Below are 18,573 nucleotides of genomic sequence, written 5' to 3'. Positions count from 1 at the left end.
GATGTGACGGGAGACGAAGCGTGGGGACCCCGAAGCGGATTAGCCACCAACACTTCGCAGGGATGCATTCAATAATGGCTCCAAGGACCCAATATTGGCTGGGGAAGCTCCAGCTTGTGATGTGGTTGTGGCTAGCTGAAGCGAGTCGAGACTGTAGGAGATGTTGCTGGTGGAAGACATGAGGCCTCTGATTGGGTTGGACACTTCTCATCGTGCTGAACTCTTCGGGGCTGGCGAGCCTGTAAAGCGGTGATGTTCTGGTTCTGGGAGCACCCAAGAGCTCATCTCTTTGCAAACGGTAGCATGGCTGTGCGATGGTCGTGGCGAGTTGAGCCGGTCTGCCGTGGTGTCGCAATGAGGGACGATTGACTGTGTTGAGCCATGGACTTGATTGAGGAGTTGACATGGCCGGGTTGAGTATAAAGACGAGATGATGCCCATCGAGTTCTAAGACGCAACATCGCGCCTCACCTCTCCAAAGCAAGACAGCACAACTTCCTATTAACACTTTCAACTTCGTCACTTACCTTGCTTTCAGTGCACCACTTCAGCTGCCAAGATGGCCGATCAAACTATCAGAACGCTGGCGGTCTTCCGGGCTCCGGGATATCCTTACCAAGATGACAAGCTCACGGCTGGGCAGACTGGCGTCTGGTCGGACATTATCGACACCTGGATGACTGAAGAAATCAATGCCGAGTATCGCGACGATGACGGCAATATGCACCCTCTACCTAGGCCGAGGAAGCGCGGCTGCGATGGCAAGCCGAGAACCAAGCTGAAGCAGTTCTTCAACGGCCGCATCACTCCGTACAATGTGGGCCAGAAGCCTACCCCCATCACTTGGATCGGATTTCCTCGACTGGTGAGACTTCTTGAGTTGAAAGGGTTGGTTGCTTGGTTGTGGTATCGGTATTGACTTGGTTCTCAGATCCAGAAGGAAACCAACACGGATCAAGAGCGGTGGAAGGAGGCGGATGCTCACCGCGACCGTCAAGATGAGTATCTCGAGTGGACTGTGAAGCGGGACGAGGATGGGAGGATCTTGTCTGTGACGTTTACCTGCGAAGGGCCCGAGGTGAGTAACTGACGACCAGTGAGAGGAACGTGACAAGGGGAAGCTAACGTACTATGTCAAAGTACTGGGCGTTCCTTGCAGAGTATGCTCCCAAGAAGATGTTCGCCATGTATCAGAGCTGCAACCCCGAGTTTGCCAGCCAGATGAAGCAGGAGGATCTGTTTGACAGCAATGGCAAATATGAGCCGTACAACAAGTGGAACGGCGTCGTGAGGAGCGACCCCAAGAGCGCAGATAACCTGATCACGACGAACCCGGGCTGCATCATGCACCTGGCGCAGAAGAACAACACGCTGAGCGCCGAGATTGACATTGCTGCTCAGGGGACTGTGATTCGCAAGAGAGATGACGGGACCATCATTTCTGACCCGGTTGAGCTGTGCAACTGCTCGGCGTACGGAAACCCGACGCGCAACTCCGATCCCAAGGTAAGCGTCTTGTCTACCTACATGTATGTTTGTGCTTCTTGGGTCACTAACAGAGGGTGCTAGATTGGCTCCATGATCAACTCGCTGGTGGTCAAGGGGGCCAAGGTCTCGATTGCCGACCCGGTGGCCATCTATATGCGCGAGTTCGCCGCGTCCAAGTTCATGCTGGACGTCGACGGCACCGGCGAGAACCTGCAGCCCGTCCCCGCGGGCACCTTTACCTGGGTGCGCGGCGACATCAAGAAGTACATGGGCCTGCGTCTGCACATCCAGGTTCCCGACGGCGTCGTGGGCACTGACGGCAACGAGGGGCGGCAGCTGACGGTGAGCGACCTGGTGGACACGAGCAACAGCCAGAATGTGCTGTACGGCGCCCAGTTTGCCGACTACATCACCATGAGCGTCAACGGGGTGGTTATCCCTGGAGGAGAGCCGGAGCCGGCGCAGGAGTGTCCCTGCAAGTGCAAGACGGAGGCCAACGGAGATGCCGAGACGGTCTCGATGATGGCCTCATCTGCTGGAATGGAGAGGTTCGAGGGCCGGATGAGAGTGTAGAGGTCATGCTGACTCGAGCCGGGGAGTCTTTGCTCTAGCAGCAGATGGTAGACGTCAGCCGGATGTTTGGGAATGCAATCTGATAAAATATCTTACCTTGTGAAGCCTCTGAGCATTTACAGTTGCAGGACTGGTGATGTCAATCGTGCTGGTTGTGTTCACTTCGTGCGAAGCTGTTGAAGTCGCATTGAGATTCGTGGAGATGGGATGGTGAACCAAAAGGCTCGTGTTCAAATTTCCCCTTGATCAGGCAACTTTATTTTTCCGCTCCTCATCGGCAGAGACCATCGAGACGCTCAGCTTATGGACGGCCAAATTGCCCTCAATGCCAGTCAAGTGAAGGGTGCGATGACGGGGCACTACCTACTAAGGTGTCTTCATCCATTGGACTCCTGCGAGTCGCATGTACTCCATACACTCTCTTGTAGTTGCTGCGTCACGCGGTGACGGTACCCGTACTGGATATGATGAAAGTTGATCAAATGATGTCCGATAATAAACCTGAAGACAGACACGATACTACGTTTGCTTCGAAATCCAACACTCTGAAAGGGTCACTTGCAACTACTCCCATTCAGAGACCTCTATCGGTTTCAGTCTCGAAGGCAGATGACATCGTTTGTTTGTTTTTTATGTATTATTAACGTGCAGAAAGATGGCATGTGGAAAAGTTGAAGACGCCGTAGGGTAACTCAGCCGTTCACAAATCCCAGCTTTTCGTCGTACAGGTGCCTGACACAAAGCTTCAATCTCGGCATTGCCCGGACCCGAGAACGATCGAGTAATGACCGTATGAATCTTTGTCTTTGGTTGAGTCGCATGCCTGCAGTGCGAGTTTCATCTGTCAGTTACTATGTCAAAGTCATAGATAACGCCACGATTACGAGCCGAGACTCCACGTCTTTGATCAACATCGACCCTTCTTATACCGGGCTCTTCCATTATGCAGCATCCAATCACAATGTCATGCTCTTCATGCCAATGCAATTCAGTCTCGTAAGAATGGCTGACAACAGCGAAATCGAAAGAAAAAAAAAAAAAAAAAAAAAAAGAAATGCGCAGAGCGGCCGCTCCCTAGCGCTCAAGCGGCCGCCTCAAAATCGGCCGCAATCCGCTTCGGCTGGCCTTGACCCCGATCTCCGGGAGCTACCTGTCAGCCATTTTATCTACAATCGGACACCTAGCTTAAATCGAGCTTCTCAACTACTGGCTAGCCTTGATGGCTGTCCACAGATTCGTGTCGATAACCAAGGAGAACAGGCTCATGGCCTGTGGAGATGAAGGGCGGAATGCCGTGATTGGCAATCCCCTGGGAGAGGCAAATTGACCACAGAAAGTCGGACAAAAACTGCCAGCTAGGTTCCCGAATTCCAATCGAATCGATGCACCGTGAACGAGATCCAGAGTCGAGAAAAAGGAGAATCTAGCATGTATATAAAGGACATGTTGAGCCAAAAATGACGCCTACCCAAGACAATGATCCATCATCGATACCCATCAACTCCTCTCCTTTTCCCAGATTCAACAAACACCGACATCATGGGCATCTGGACGCAAATGTGCCCGCCTAAGCCAGCCTTTACGGAGCAGAACCTGGGTGACCTCACGGGCAAGGTATGCAAAGTTCTGCACTCCCTTACTCGTGAACAGTTTGCTCATGCAAAACAGGTCTACATCGTCACCGGTTCCAACACCGGCGTCGGCAAAGAGCTCGCGCAGATTCTCTACTCCAAAAACGCCACCGTCTACGTCGCAGCCCGTAGCCAGGCAAAAGCCACGGAAGCCATCGAGGACGTTCGCAAAGCCTTCCCTGCGTCCACTGGCCGCCTAGAGTTCCTCTCTCTGGACCTGGCTGACCTAGAAGCCGTCGAAAAGTCGGCCAAGGAACTCATTGCGAGAGAGACGAGGCTTGACGTTCTGTTCAACAATGCCGGCGTCATGCATCCGCCGCAGGGATCAATGACGAAGCAGGGCTACGAGCTTCAGTTGGGGGTGAACAATCTAGGCCATGTCCTGTTCACTGAGCTCCTGACGCCGTTGTTGGCCCAAACTGCTGCGAAGAGTGCGCCCAACTCTGTCCGGGTCGTCTGGGTGAGCTCCCTGTACTCGGAAATGGGCTCGCCCAAAGGAGGAATCGACCCGGATAACCTGGGCTTCACGAAAAAGGAGAAGAGCACCTACTACAAGTACTCTGTGAGCAAGGCGGGCGTCTACTACCAGGGCGCAGAGTATGCGAAAAAGCACAAGGACAAGGGGATTATTAGCTTGGTAAGTCTAAGCCATGCGAACGGTAAGCCGCAACGATGGGATACCTTGCTAATCTGCTATAGACTGTGAACCCTGGAAACCTCAGGTCTGACCTCCAGCGATATGGCGGGAATGGAATCATTCAACAGATCAACCAAAAGATCGTCCTGTTTCCCCCAATCAACGGAGCATACTCAGAGCTCTTCTGCGGCCTGTCTCCAGAAGCGACGGCAGACAAGTCGGGAAGCTATGGTAAGCATTAGCGAGGCTGAAGTTCCTTCGTGGCATAATCTGTGAGCTAACTCTCTCGGCAGTGATTCCGTGGGGAAGATTCGCCAGGATTCGAGAGGATATTGAGAATGGAACCAAGAGCCCGAAGGAAGGGGGAAGCGGCCTGGGAAAGATATGGTACGACTGGTGCATGGAGCAGGTTGCCCCATTCATCTAGTAGTCTCGATGCCATCTTCTTTGCCCTGCGGTTTCATCGAGGTTCAATTTCCTTTACGCTATGCACCAGTACCTCATCAGATTCCTGTTTCCACATTCATGTTGAACTCCAGTCAAACAGTCATCAACAGCTCCTCTAAATGCGTGTCCGTTGACTCCGCAATCCACGAGTCAAGCTTGTCCGAGTTGAGCGTGAGACTCATCATGGTCAGTCCAAAAGGATCAATGTCCTTCACAGTTGTCCTCTCAAACAACCAAGCCGTCTGAAACGGCACCACGAACAGAGCATCCTTTTGCTCCAGCATGATCTTCCACAACGGCGCAGAAGCAGCATCCCAGAGCCCGCGTCGAGCCGTAAAGTCAATGGTGCCGTCGCAGTGGCCAGTTCCGTCTCTCAACACCAGGTATATGCACGTCGTGCAAGTGCTCACCATCCAGACGCGTCGAACATTTTCCATCAGGATCCAGATACGCCACAGCTTGACGACTGCTTCTGGATTGCCCTGGGCCGCGAGAAAGTCGCCGCCAAACGCGTTTTGTAGGGTGACGTCGATGTTCACTGAGTTCCACAGCTGGGCGGTCCAGTCTCGTAGCAAGGGGATGAGTTTCTCGGCTTCGGCTCGTTGGCGGACGTGGCCGTCGAAGAGGCGGATGAAGACGTATATGAACAGGGAGAGAACTCTCGCGAGATGTTGGATGGTCGAGAGCGGTGACACGGAGGCGAAACCACCAACAAGTAGGACTTGCTCGGTAGTCGAGTGCCTCTGTAGTAGGGCATCGGCTTTGTCCTGAATGTGCTGCATCACAGTCTCTTCGTTGTTCTCGTTCTTCATCCGGTAGACTGCTAGGGCGGCATAGGCGTCTTGGACACAGGACGGCATCCCCGTCTCGGCAAATAGCGATCTGTGAATCATCGGACAGTGACCTAACTCGACCCATTGCACCAGCCATTTCCTCACGCAGCGATTGTACTGCTGCAAGACAGTGCTGCGAATTACGGGAAGCTGAGGCGGCTGAGCGTCGCCGTGGTAGATGACCCAGTGCTCGACCCGAAGGAACCAGGAGACAGTGGAATAGTCGGCATCCTTTGAGTAGCCTCCGCCGTGGTTGTTTTCATGGCAGTCCTCGGTGTCTAGCAAGGCTGAGGGTGAAGAGCCCAGCAACGGAATCGCGCGAGATTCTGCGCTTCGACTGGAGCTAGGGCTATCCGTCTGAGGCAACTTGGCGGCTCGACGAGCATACGGCCGGGTCATGGAGTATCGACAGGCAATTTGCTTGTCCAGACACCGCTCACACGCAGGCCGATTCATGTCGCAGCGTCTCTTTGCCCTCGTGCAGGGGATACACGCTCTTCGGCGGAGGTGGGCGGAATTGGCATCGGAATTGGAATCTTTGCTGGGCTCGAGCTGCATGTCTGAACTCTTTTTTTCTGAGAGAAGTGATGATTGAGTGCGGATGGTCTGCCAGTAGTTTCTTTCAGATTGAGACCTTGAGAATAACCGGGATACTAGTCGAATCGGAGTGGAGGAGAGACGGAAGATGCTGAGAAGTTGCCGGGAAATAAGCATCCGCTGGCGGCAGGTTTATAAGCAGCGGAACATTTGCGGAACTCCGGCCGAGGTTGATTCATGCTCTGCAGCCATTTGGCGGACTCGCACGATTTATCATGACACGACGGAATTTTGCAAGCCGTGTACCGACTATCAATGACTGAGTCCAAGCAATGTATTGTGTGCTATAGGGATTGAATTTGTGCTGTTTAGACGCTATTGAGAGGTGGTGAATCGGCTCGGATGCTCAGCCGTCGAAATCAGGTAATGTTCAGACATCACACAACTACTGACCACCTCAGAAATAGTTTCCTATACCTCCCTTGTCTCAAGACCTCTGAATTTCGAATCTGGGATTATCACGAACATATTCCTGAATCGGTCTTTAGGTTCGATTCGTAATATCTGGATGTACTAACCAATCCCGACCCAACTCATGCCAAGTGCCACCAACTGCCCGCAATGATCCGACAGATGCCAGGAGCCCTGCAGAAAACGCAACTCAATCAGCCCCTACTCTGGGAGATCGAGATGGTATTTCGAATAGTAGCTGGTCTTTGGAAAGACGATCGTGTATAAAGGCATCCCTTCCTCTGGCTGTATCCCCTCGACTGCATTCATCTCACCCCCTTACCTTCATCTCGCAAAATCATCCACGAGGACTTGCTAGCACCAGCCTCTCCCATTATCAGCCTTCACGACCATAAATCGCCATCATGTCCCTCACAGTTTCTCCTCTGACCAAGGCCATCCACAGCGCCGCATATCCGGCCATATCAGCCTCCCGCCCAGAGCTCTCCCAACAAGGCCGCGTCGTCTACGTGACAGGAGGCTCCGCAGGCATCGGCTTCGCCATCTGCCACGCCTTTGCCGACGCTCAAGCCGCCACCATTATCCTCACCGGTCGCCGTGAGGCTGCTCTGAGCGAGGCCGTCGATGCCCTCTCCAAGGAGCACCCAAGCACCAAGTTCATCGGCCAGGTCCTCGATGCCGCCGATCGTCCGGCAACGGAAAAGGCCTGGGCTCAGCTTGAGAAGGATGGCATTATCGTCGATGTCTTGGTTCTGAATGCCGCCTACGTGACGCACAGGCAGGCTGCCTTGGTGGATCTTCCATACGAGGAGGCGTGGCCGAGCTGGGTGACCAACGTGGGGGCAAACTATGACCTGATTCAACGGTTCTATCACCAGAAGAACCGCGTCCCTGGCCGAAAGCTGGTAAGTAATAATCTCTGGAAGTTGACGCATTATCGATCCTTTCTTCTTTCGTCTGCTGGTCTCATATTGACATGAACTTGGTATCTAGTCGCTCGTCAATCTCTCGACCATGGCTATTCACGCGTTCGAACAAGTCAAAGTCTTTCCCGCCTACTGCGCCTCCAAGAACGCGGGAACTCTTCTCGTCCAGCTCTTCGCCCAGGATATTTCTCCCGACGACATGCAGGTGCTGAGCTACCACCCCGGAGCAATCTGGACTGACTCGGTGAAGAAGAGTGGCGTTCCCAAGGAGGCTTATCCGTGGGATGACGGTACGTATAGATCATTTCCTTCTGCCTTCGCATACCTTAGCCACAGATCCGCTGATTGAGGTATACAGAGACGCTTGCATCCAACTATGCCGTCTGGGCGGCATCGGACGAGGCCAAGTTCCTCCACGGACGTTTTACCTGGGCCGCCTGGGACGTGGAAGAGCTCCAGAGCCAAGAGTTCAGGAAGAGGATCGAGGAGAAGCCGACATACCTCCAAATTGGAGTTGTTGGTCTTTCATAAAGGTCATGAATCGCTTGGTAATCCTTTCCTCGGCAAAACAGTTGTTCAATTGAGCAACATAGTCAACGCAAGACCAGTCGGTCGCAGACAAGGTATTGAACATACAACTTTGCGTATAACGTGTAACCCTTTGTTCAAAGCTTGGATTGTCCTCTCTGCGTCGTCAAAATAGGATAAAGCTCATCAGCTAGAGCAAGAAGCTTCTCGTCTTCAAATCTTTGCCCAATCAGTTGTACTGCCAGCGGCAAGCCATGGAATTTCTCTGCATCATATAGCTCCTGTATTGATCGATCCAAATCACTGTAGCAATTTTCAAGTGGCATCCCGACATCCAACACCTTGTCCGCAGCCTCATTCAAGGGTATCGAAATGCCCGTCCAGTCGACAAGATTCATGATACTCGTAAAGGCAAGCCAGGTGAACTTGTCAAAGGGCACGGCAGTATGTGGTGCATTGACGAACAGAATCCCATCGAGGGGTCTGCCACCGTCCGGTCGCCAGAACCTCTTCATCTGCATGGCTATGCGGATTATTTGGTAGTTGAGCTGATGTAGATATTCGACCGTTGGTTTCGGCCGCTCCCGCTTGGGTGTCATGACTTTTGCTGCTTGGACAATCTTGGTATACGGCTCGGACTCGAGCAGTTTGCGCATGTGGGACAGATCCATGAACTCGCCAAATTCGCGGTGGACATCCCACACCTGCTGGAACGGAGGGGGCGAGAGCTCGACCACCTCGTATCCAGCCCTTCTGAGCCTGTCACATGCAAGGCGAAGACCTCGCTCGACGGGTGGATGAAGATGGACCACGTCGGGTTTGAGCCAGACGCCGATTCGAGGCTTACTGGGACACGTAATCTGCATCCATGGGTGAGGGTATATGAAGGGGCTGTCGTTCCACGGCTCCGCATCTGCCATGACTCTGGCCGCGAGTCTCGCGTCTCTCACTGACCTGGCAAGGAATCCAGAGACACCCGGAGGCCCCAGAGCTGTTGTGCCCATGATGCCCTTGCCCAGGATTCTCTGGCCGTCAATTGGGATTCTGTACGCGCTGGGCTTGTATCCAACGACGCCGCATACTGCAGCTGGAATCCGCACACTTCCGGCCGCATCCGTTCCCAGTCCTAGGGCAGAGCCACCCATGGCGATCAGCGCGGCTTCGCCTCCTGAGGATCCGCCTGCTCCAAACTCAGCATGATGCGGGTTCACAGTACGGCCAAAGACGATCGAGTCGGTGTCCGCAGTCAAGACGGTTTGGGGAACTGTTGTCTTGCCGATGATGACACAGCCGGCGTCGAGCAGCATCTGGACGGATTGACTCGTTGATCTAGCCGGCCGGAAGCAGAGGGATGTAGTTCCCAGAGAACTGTCATAGCCCTTGATGAAGAATTGATCCTTGATGCTGATCGGGAGTCCGTGAAGAGGCCCAACAGTTTTCCCTCGTTTCTCGTACTCGGCATCCAGCCACTTGGCCCGATCGATTGCTTCTTCAAACATGATTTCCGTCAAGCAGTTGGTCAGCTGCTGCGCAACGGCGGCCCGTTTGCAGAATGACCGAACGAGCTCCTCAGCCGTCACTTCGCCGGCAGATAGCAAAGACAGCAATTCGGTGGCATCTCGAGCGGGATTTGTGAGGAAGAGGTCTTGGTCTGTGAGGATTCCGCACTGAGGAAGATAGTCTATCGGCCTGGTTCCAGGAGGAAGAGACTCTGAGAGGCGCCATTCGAGAGGGACTTTGGCGTCTCGTTCGGCTCGTTTGCGGGCGGCAATGTCCCGCCAGGATGACTGAGGCATCGGATCAAATCGCAGGTTATCTGCGAGGGAGTAGTTGAGGTGTTGCACGAGAGAATCTGGGTAACGGCATGGCATGAAACTTGGTCATTGCGTGTTGCTTCTGAGGTCATGGCATGCTTTGCCGTGAGATCATAGGGCGTTTTGCTGAGGGGCCGGAGGTGAAGCGGATTACCTAATAGTTGACGAGTCGTTGAAAGAAAGAAGACGAGATGTGTAAAAGTGCAGGCAAGAGAACAGGAAAATTGTTGATATAAGATGGTTGTTGGTTTACTCCGCTCATGGACAACTCGTGCTCTGAGTCGATGCATACTGCTATCTGTAACAATGTGTTCCCTTGCCCGTCAAAGATGGGTACTACTTGTTCCCTGTCGCTTACATCCATTATTGTCCACAAAGGGCAGACCGAGCCATTATCGACGGGAGACCATTGGACATGATCAACACTCTTCAATGGATCGAGCTACAGAGCGTCGTAAACTGAAAAAAGCAGACGCCAATGCCATCAGTGAGTCGAACTGCTGGGTGCAAAGTCTCCAAGACTGTCCCTCACGATCGGAGCTCGGCGCTGCTAGCACCAGCCATGACAAGCTACCCCGGAGCCAAGAAATCTTCAGGGATTCCACAGCTGAGCTTTGGCATTTTCCATGCTTATTCTATGTCATACATCGAAAAACACGTCGCAGTGAGCTGTCGCTCTACCGAACGAATCGATTCAGCTTGCCTTGTCCTACATGGCGAGCGATACAGCTCCTCGATAGCCTCAGGAGCTCTTGATCTTCTCGCCTCGCCCCCAAATCTCGGAGAAGGAGCCACAATGCAACGTTAACCTCAGCAACTCCCCCACTCGCTCGTACTGTCTCGTACCTGTGTCTGTCCCTCGCTCCAGAGTAACTCCTTCTGGTGCGAGGGCCCCTTGGCTGATCTCCTCCTCAGTCAAGTGCGGGGAGATGGCGCCAAGGCTCTACCATTCCGGGCAGTAAGCACACATCTTGCAGTGCCTGGGCCTCTGATAGCCGCCAACTAGCGGAAGCCATCCTCGGCCGCGATCCGCAGCTTCTTGCCGTCGGTATGTCTCCGTATTCGACGAGGAGGAAGGACAGCACGTAGAAGTAGGGACACCAGCCTTCCTCGTTGCTTCCCTACTCGATCACAGCTCGAGAATCAGGCCATGTCCAGCATGAAAGACGTCAGACATTTCAGTCAGAGGAAGCAACAGGGTCAGATGCTGCAAGAACGGAGAACCGAGCGGGGAATAGCCAGCATCCAGACCAGAACTCCGTGGGCTCGTCTTTTTCAACCTTCTTCCTTTCTCTCCATCCCCGCAAACGGCGATTCTCCTCCTCGCTCCCCTCCCTCTCCACTGTCAACCAGTTCCTCTCCGTGTCTTCCTCAATCTCCACTCCTATCAGCTCCATCACCTTGCCTCGATGCCGCCAAGCGTCTTCTCGTTTAGCCGGCGACATCCACAATTCCGAGGCACTGGCAAGCGACCGTCGCCCCGCAGCCGTCTTCTCCCTCTTGGAGGTCATCGCTTGGCTTGGTCTGTGTCTCTGCGTTCGCTGCATATCCTGCATATGCTGCATCTTGCGCTCGACCGTGTCTCCAGGGGAAGACGCGTCTATCGCGGGACACACTTCCCTCGGCAAGTCGAATATGTTTCTTTTTAAGCTTCCATCTACTTAACTCTTCAGCGAGGACCCCTCCTCCCCCGTGCATCTTCACTGATAGGTGGAACAATCATCAACAGGTCATGCTAATGCTTGCCTGCAGTCCTTCGGCCCACCCTGGCAACCTTGAACTGATACCGTGGGATCAACCATGCTCTCTCGACCTCGAAAGCACCACTCCAGCCTCAGCTAGCCGGGGTTGAAGAGCCACAAGGTATGACATCCATCCCGGTAGTTTTTGATCGGCCAAACAGTTTGCTCGAGCTGACAAAGGACTTCGTATCGACCAGCACTCTTGTACCACCTAGGGCCCCCTTCCTTACACCCATTCCAATCCACGGCTAGTGGCAATCTCGTTACATCGGGCCAAAGCAATTCCCAGAAGTTGCACAAGTGACGGCAGCCTTATCAGTCACTTGGCAATCCACGCCATGCCCTTGTTCACCTTCGACTTCTTGCTCGGTATATATCCATCATCCCCTAGCTCTGGCCCCGGCCTGCACAGCTCGGAACTCGCTGTCCTGTCGCCTCGACCTGTTTCAAGCTCGTCTCTCAGCCTCGCCTACACCCAAGGCTATTGTCTCAGAGAAGCTCCCTATTCCTAATTTCCCTCTCCTCTCCATACTCCATCTCATCTTGAGCCATCTGAACAGTCATCAGGCCACCCACCACATCTCTCAACAATGGCAGACGCCCAGCTCAAACGCGAAGTCACCCGCCCCGAGTCCGTTCATGACTTGAAGCATGGCGGAGCAACCGCCAAAGCCATCGAGGCCATTCGTGCCGAGCATGAGCTCACCTTCACCGAGGCTTTGAAGCTCTATCCCAAGGCCATTGCCTGGTCAGGCTTCGTGTCCATCGGCGTCATCATGCTGGCCTTTGACCCTCAGCTCATTGGGAACCTCTATTCGACGCCTCAGTTTGCTCGCGACTTCGGGCACTTGTACAAGGGTGATGTGAGTCATCCCTGCTTTCATCCTCGTCTTCAAAGCAACTGACATTCCTCCCCTTTAGTGGGTGATTAAAGCATCATGGCAGACCGCTCTCTCGATGGGCAACCCTATCGGCCAGGTCGTCGGTGCCCTCTTCGCCGCTTACCCTATGGACTACTTCGGTCGAAAACTCACCTTTGCCGTTTGCGTCATTCTCACCGCTGGGATCGTCTTCATTCAGTTTTTCTCCAAGACACTCGGCGTCCTACTCGCAGGAGAACTGTTGGCCGGTCTTGTGCTGGGCATGTTCGTTGTCATTGCTCCGGCTTACGCCTCTGAAGTCTGTCCCACGGCACTTCGGGGCCACCTCACCTCCTTTGTCAACCTGTGCTTCGTCATCGGTCAACTCCTCGGCAACGGTGTCACGGCTGGTACCTCGAAGTTGAACAACCACTGGGCCTACAAGATACCCTTCCTTCTCCAGTGGTTCTGGATCATCGTCATCCTCCCTGGCATGGCCTTCATCCCCGAGAGCCCTTGGTGGTTGGTCCGCAAGAACCGCTTGGAAGACGCTGAAAAGTCCCTGAGAAGGCTGGCATCGCCCAAGGTCAACGTTCAGGCTACATTGGCCTTCATCATGGAGACTGATCGTCTGGAGCAGGAGCTTGAGGCTGGCAGCACGTACTGGGATTGCTTCAAGGGCGACAACTGGCGCCGTACTGAGATCTCCATGGGCGTTTACTGCACTCAGGTTCTCAGCGGCATTTATCTGATCAATTACGGCACCTTTTTCTTTCAGCAAGCCGGTCTTCCTACCGATCGCGCTTTTGACATGTCAGTTGGTTTCCTGGGTAAGTCCTCGCCTGACCTCCAACCTTTCTCTGTTCGTTGTTAAGGCTCTGTTGGCTAATCGGCTTCATTTTTCGGCGCTGTAGCTGTCGGTTTCGTCGGAACTCTGGTCTCGTGGGCTCTCTTGATCAGAGTTGGCCGTCGAACACTATTCGTGTCGGGTCTGGCGTGGCTGGTCATCCTCCAGTTCGTCATCGGCATCCTCGATTGCATTCCCGGTCGACCTTCCGGCGCCATTTGGGCAGAATCGTCACTCATGCTCATCTGGAACTTTTTCTACGACATCTCCATTGGCCCTGTCTGCTTCGTTCTCCTCGGCGAGTGTTCCGCTACCCGTGTTCGTTCCAAGACCATTGCCGCGGCTACTGCTGCTCAGGGAATCCTCGGCATCGTCATGACCGTCGCCATTCCCTACATGATCAACCCGGAGCAGGCCAACTTGCAAGGCAAATTGGGTTTCTTCTTTGGTGGCCTTGCCCTCATCTGTCTGATCTGGTCTTACTTCCGCGTGCCCGAGACAATGGGTCGCACATTCGAGGAGCTGGATCTCCTGTTCGACAAAAAGGTACCCGCAAGAAAGTTCAAGGGCTACAAGCTGGAGGGCGCGGTGTCTACTGGTGCAGCGTGATGAGATGCCCGCTCCTGGAGTGAGACTGGAAGATGGTGGAGCATTGGAAGGAGCAACAAAACGGGATCGTCAAAACACGAGAACAGATGAGCGAGGCATTCAAGAGACTCTCGACATCTCATCAAGTGGTTGCCAGCTGCTCCAAGAAAAGGGAGAGGTGGTTGGAGGCCTTGAGAAGGAAAAAAAAGGAGAGAAAAAAAAGCATATCGATTGATCCCTCTTGGGTACAAAGCATCAATATGAGGGATTGAGAAGCTGGAGGGCATTGTGGGTGTTTTGGAAACTGTTTTCATCTTCATGGGTGTCTTGTTGGACGCACCAGCGAAGCATCTGATTTGCCGTGCTTGGTACAGGCGAGCCTTGTCCCGCTGAAAGCCGGTCAAGTTGCATTTAGGGCCAAACCAAATACGTCTCTGTGGGAAGGTGTTGGATATACGGAGGAAGTCGACTGACGGATGTCTGGTATGTCTTTCTGGATACTGGGCTGGGAGGGAGGGATCATGCCTTTTTGGACATCGGGGCGAGCGGCATCATTATGATTCTTTGGCCTCTTCTGTGTTTTCGTTTTCTTTTTTCGCCTTCTTGTTCTGGGTTGTTCTTGTTTGGTGTGTGCTGTTTTGTGGGCTTTCTTGAGCGGGCGCTTCTTGTTCTTTTTATTGGTTGTTGTTCCCCCTTTACTCCTTGCATTGCGTCTTTCTTTTCATCATCATTCTCTTCTTGTTTATCATGGTATGGGCCTTTTTGGAGAGGACTCCTTCTATTTTCTGCGCTTTCTTTCATCCTTGCTTCGTTTGTCAACACTTCTCATGTCCTTTATGCTTTTTTGTTCTTTATACTTTGATGGGATTATAGAGGGATTTTCTTTTCTTTTTCTGCTTCTTCCTTTTCACTTTGTCGTTCCCCTTCTGCTTTTTCTTGATTATCTGCTATTCCTTGTTTTTCGTTTCCTTTTCCTTTTTTCGTCCTCCTATTTCTTACTTTTCCTTCCCATCAGTTCTTCTCCTTCTATTTCTTCTTTATTCAGATATCTTACCTAGTTCCCCCTTGGTTATTTGTTCTCTTGTTGTTCTGTGGCTTTCTAGAGGAGTTCGCTTTGCTCTTGTTACCGTTTTGCAGGCCCCTTGATGGGACTTTTCTTGGCCGGTCGTTTCTCTTTTTGTTATGCTTTTTTGCTCTTGGTTCGTGGGCTCTTTAGAGAGAAGTCTTTGCTTTTTTCTTTGTTCGATTAGAAGTCTTTTTCGTTTCTGTTGTCGCGTCTGTTTCTTTTATTCCTATTTCTTTGTACTATGCTGTTATTTAAGCCTTTGGAAAGCAATTGCTTTTGTTCTTTTTGGCCATTCGAAGGGCTTTTCGGGGGGGTTTCTGACGTGGAGACTTTTGTCGTTTTTCTGGTTTGCTTGACTCGCTGTTGCTTTCCTTTGCTCTGTCTTACTCTGTGCGCTTTTTCGAAGCATTCATCATTGTTCTTTCGGGTGTCTCGGGGTACTTTTCTGGAGACCTTTTCTGGGAAGAGTTTCGAGGGGTTGTTTTGGGGTGGCGTTCTTCTATGGGCAGTTTGCTGACCCTTTCTCTTTCTTGATCCCTTTTCTGGTTTACTTTCTCTGGTTCTCCTGGTTGGATGGCTTTGTTGGTCTATGGGTTTGCGGGTTTCTGGCTTTGCGGGTTTCTGGCTTTGCGGGTTTGTGTCTGTTGTTTTGTTCGTTTCATCGCAAGGTTTTGTGGGATTAGACAAGTATTTGGGCCAGGTATCTAGTAATGAATATCTTTAAATTATCCGCTGTGTCAATTGCATATCTGGCGATGTCTCGAAAAGTCCGTATATGGACTCCTGATGCTCGCGGATGTGATGCGGAAAGCTTGACATTTGTAAAATACCTTGCGGTGGCTTCCCTATTGTAGCAGTAAACTAAGGACGTCTTTGTACAAGGCGACATCCTCCTTGTTCCCTGTCTCTCCTCATCACAAATCACCGGCCTTTCTCCCTTGAACACGCTCTGTGGGTGCTTCCTTGCATCACAGCTTTCTGAATATCTTGAATGCAAAACGCCGGTCTCCCACTATCTATGATGACAAACACATCTGCAATAGAAGAAGAAAACGCTTGTAACGGCCAATCTCCATCTCTTCATATTATATCCTTGAGTCGGACGGGGATGTAGGAACTCTTCAGCTCGCCGGATAGAACTCGCAGCCTGAAGTTAGGGAATTGTCTTCTAAAGGTTGGACGCGATGCCGGGCGAGATAGAATCAAGCTTGACGATGAGTTCGTTGAAGAATCTCTTTTGCGCTCCCTGACCCCGGCGGTTCGTGGCGTGCTTTGCTGGTCTGTTCGAAGGGGATCGCATGGTGAGTCCCATTTGATATGCAAAGAAGTCTACTGGCAGAGGAATGGACAGGATAAGGTACTCACGCTTGGACGTGGCAGTTGGCCAGATAGTGGCCATGGCTGGATTCGTCCGCCAACACACCGTGGACCAACGTTCGGCTGCCCTCTTCTGCAGTGCGAGCCAAGAGTTTCTCAGCCAACTTATATCCGGCCGACTCAATCTCCTTGCCGAGATCTGACTTGCACCAGCTTGGGTTTGGAGTGTTGATGATGAATCTGCCCTTGTTGCTCGTCTTGCCTCTCTCGGCTATTTCTCGTACCATGTAGAGAACGAGCAGCTTGGATAGGGGATACCTACCAGCCATGTCGGCTCGTTTCGGGTCGTTGAGTCGTTCCAGCATCGTCGTCTCCTTCTCGTTGAGCTCGGCAAGGGAGGCTATGTAATGCAGGGCGCTATTGGGGATTGCGAAGCGGCACGGATTGCCGGTTTGCTGCTCTGACCTGCGCATCGACGGCAGGAGGAGGAAGAACAGGAGAAAGGTGTTGATGACATTGACGTTGAGCGTCCTCTCGTTTCCCTCGCTCAGGGTGAATTGGGTGGTCATCATGCCCGCGTTGGCCAGAATGCCGTCAATGCGAGGCAACAGAGATGCTCGATCGGCAAAGGCTTTGACAGAGTCCTGGCTATCCATGTCGATGGACCAGACTTCAATGGAGGATTCGGGTTTGCCGGTTGATTGGAGAATCTGTTGCTTAGCCGCTTCTCCCTTGGAGGGGGTTCTAACTGCCATGATAATCTTTCCCACGCCGAGACGGGAGAGATGGCGGGTAGCTTCAAAGCCAAGGCCGCTGTTTGAGCCGGTGACGATGATGATGTGATTCGATAGATCGGTGGACGCGGTGGGTATAGGGAGGGTCACGCAGACTTTGCCATAGATGACAGATCCCAAACCGTGAAGGGAAGACATGTTCAATTTCTCCTGGAGCAATATCTGTCGTTGAATCGGTCTTGACGAGGGAAATCAGATGGTTGCTTCACTCGCTGAAAAGATCGGGTTATTAAGGTTCGAGTCATGTTGGCTGTGTTTCTGTTCGCCTATTTATTGAACATTGAGAAGGATTCAGCTGAGTAGTCTGCCGGCTTCACCTTGTTCCTCATTATCTCGACAGCTCAAACTCACACCAATCCCATGCTTCCACACCGACGTAACTCCTAGCGGCAGCTCGCGGGTTTCCGTTCGTTGTGGGGATACGGGGATTATATCTCCGCAATAGTGCTCACTCGACGAGGGCCAGCCCGTCTGTGGCGTTGCTGTAGCAGGGGTTCATTGCCCGTGCTGGTCCCGCGGATGCCCCAGGCGGGAATTGTCGAGATGGGGACCTGACCGGAAATAATATCCCCGACGGGAGCATTAAATGCTCCGCGAGTCGCGGTGTCAAGCGGCCTTTGCTCGTAGGGATCCCTCTGGTTCGCGCCTCAAGTCTTCCTCCTCTTTCCTGCAGAAGTGAGGCACGGAGCGCAATTATAGCTTCGCTTCCTCCGTCGGAGTCGCACAATGGAGTTTGGCCCCAGGAGAATCGAGAAGCGGAATCGGGCGCCCGTCTCGTGCGAACCATGTCGAGCTCGAAAGTAAGCACATTAAGTGACGGACTGCCCCGAGAGAGAGAGACCCTTCTCTCGAAGGAAGGCCAGTCAAAGACATGGCAGGACACTCATCTCTCACAGGCAAATGTGCAATCGCGGCCAACCGTGCGAGGGATGCACCAGGCGAAACCAGGCGTCGTTGTGCCGCTATGCGCCAAACGCCATTCGAAACAAGCCCCGACCGCCTAAAGCGGGCAACATCCAGGAGCGGCTGGATAACCTCGAGATGATGCTGTCTTCGATAGCGCCGAATCCCTCCGTTGCCGGGATCGGGCTGGGAGTCAAGGCCGGCAAGCAAGCTGCGTCTATCACCACCAGCAGAGTGTCAGCAGGTTTCACAGAGCATCGAGCATCCGTCACTCCGCCACAGGCTCGCCAAGAGGATCTCGCCTTACCGCCCGAACAACCTCATCGCCATGAATCCGGAAATGGTCAAGTCAGCTACATCGAGCCCAGCCACTGGAGAGCAATTCTGGACGAGATCAAGGAAGTCCGGGAGCATCTGTCAGCGTTTGACCGCCCATTGCTCCAAGAGGAGCCGGAGCGCAAGAGCTTTGTCCCGGAAGAAGGGGCCGAGTATCTCTTTGGGAGGTTTCCGGTCATTGAGATGGAAGACGTCATCAGTTCCGTGCCCGCCAGATTGGTCTGCGATGCTCTTG

The 18,573-nt window shown here is 52.9% G+C and overlaps 9 protein-coding genes across 9 annotated transcripts; 5 read left to right on the top strand and 4 right to left on the bottom strand.

Annotated features, from left to right (window-relative positions):
• Window positions 1–303: 303 nt before the first annotated feature.
• CCMA1212_009082 (uncharacterized protein) lies at window positions 304–2,061 on the top strand (the record flags this gene model as incomplete). The annotated part of the gene is made up of 5 exons (XM_073706183.1): window positions 304–309; window positions 539–865; window positions 932–1,078; window positions 1,141–1,506; window positions 1,570–2,061. The coding sequence occupies 5 exons, from the start codon at window positions 304–306 to the stop codon at window positions 2,059–2,061; spliced, it is 1,338 nt and encodes a 445-aa protein (XP_073555242.1).
• A 1,539-nt stretch (window positions 2,062–3,600) lies between these two features.
• On the top strand, window positions 3,601–4,756 carry CCMA1212_009081 (uncharacterized protein; the record flags this gene model as incomplete). The annotated part of the gene is made up of 4 exons (XM_073706182.1): window positions 3,601–3,675; window positions 3,730–4,329; window positions 4,392–4,560; window positions 4,623–4,756. 4 exons carry the CDS (start codon window positions 3,601–3,603, stop codon window positions 4,754–4,756), a joined length of 978 nt encoding a protein of 325 aa, XP_073555243.1.
• Window positions 4,757–4,868: 112 nt separating this feature from the next.
• On the bottom strand, window positions 4,869–6,167 carry CCMA1212_009080 (Transcription factor gsfR2; the record flags this gene model as incomplete). Its single annotated transcript, XM_073706181.1, has 1 exon — window positions 4,869–6,167. One exon carries the CDS (start codon window positions 6,165–6,167, stop codon window positions 4,869–4,871), a length of 1,299 nt encoding a protein of 432 aa, XP_073555244.1.
• Window positions 6,168–6,741: 574 nt separating this feature from the next.
• Window positions 6,742–8,074, top strand: CCMA1212_009079 (uncharacterized protein; the record flags this gene model as incomplete). The annotated part of the gene is made up of 4 exons (XM_073706180.1): window positions 6,742–6,748; window positions 7,035–7,522; window positions 7,611–7,833; window positions 7,902–8,074. The coding sequence occupies 4 exons, from the start codon at window positions 6,742–6,744 to the stop codon at window positions 8,072–8,074; spliced, it is 891 nt and encodes a 296-aa protein (XP_073555323.1).
• A 134-nt stretch (window positions 8,075–8,208) lies between these two features.
• On the bottom strand, window positions 8,209–9,867 carry CCMA1212_009078 (Acetamidase; the record flags this gene model as incomplete). The annotated part of the gene is made up of 1 exon (XM_073706179.1): window positions 8,209–9,867. One exon carries the CDS (start codon window positions 9,865–9,867, stop codon window positions 8,209–8,211), a length of 1,659 nt encoding a protein of 552 aa, XP_073555322.1.
• A 1,196-nt stretch (window positions 9,868–11,063) lies between these two features.
• CCMA1212_009077 (uncharacterized protein) lies at window positions 11,064–11,450 on the bottom strand (the record flags this gene model as incomplete). Its single annotated transcript, XM_073706178.1, has 1 exon — window positions 11,064–11,450. The coding sequence occupies one exon, from the start codon at window positions 11,448–11,450 to the stop codon at window positions 11,064–11,066; it is 387 nt and encodes a 128-aa protein (XP_073555325.1).
• Window positions 11,451–12,217: 767 nt separating this feature from the next.
• On the top strand, window positions 12,218–13,943 carry CCMA1212_009076 (Maltose permease MAL31; the record flags this gene model as incomplete). Its single annotated transcript, XM_073706177.1, has 3 exons — window positions 12,218–12,490; window positions 12,549–13,317; window positions 13,402–13,943. The coding sequence occupies 3 exons, from the start codon at window positions 12,218–12,220 to the stop codon at window positions 13,941–13,943; spliced, it is 1,584 nt and encodes a 527-aa protein (XP_073555324.1).
• A 2,213-nt stretch (window positions 13,944–16,156) lies between these two features.
• Window positions 16,157–17,237, bottom strand: CCMA1212_009075 (Short chain dehydrogenase yanD; the record flags this gene model as incomplete). Its single annotated transcript, XM_073706176.1, has 2 exons — window positions 16,157–16,268; window positions 16,354–17,237. 2 exons carry the CDS (start codon window positions 17,235–17,237, stop codon window positions 16,157–16,159), a joined length of 996 nt encoding a protein of 331 aa, XP_073555327.1.
• Window positions 17,238–17,825: 588 nt separating this feature from the next.
• On the top strand, window positions 17,826–18,557 carry CCMA1212_009074 (uncharacterized protein; the record flags this gene model as incomplete). Its single annotated transcript, XM_073706175.1, has 2 exons — window positions 17,826–17,899; window positions 17,996–18,557. Coding segments are annotated over 2 exons (636 nt in total), but the record flags the coding sequence as incomplete, so codon positions are not given.
• Between the last annotated feature and the right edge of the window lie 16 nt (window positions 18,558–18,573).

This window comes from Trichoderma ghanense (assembly GCF_004382785.1).
Source record: "Trichoderma ghanense strain CCMA-1212 chromosome Unknown scaffold_15, whole genome shotgun sequence".
NCBI lineage: Eukaryota > Fungi > Ascomycota > Sordariomycetes > Hypocreales > Hypocreaceae > Trichoderma > Trichoderma ghanense.
The sequence above is the reverse complement of the archived record's forward strand: the minus strand, read 5'-3'. Positions and strand labels throughout refer to the sequence as shown.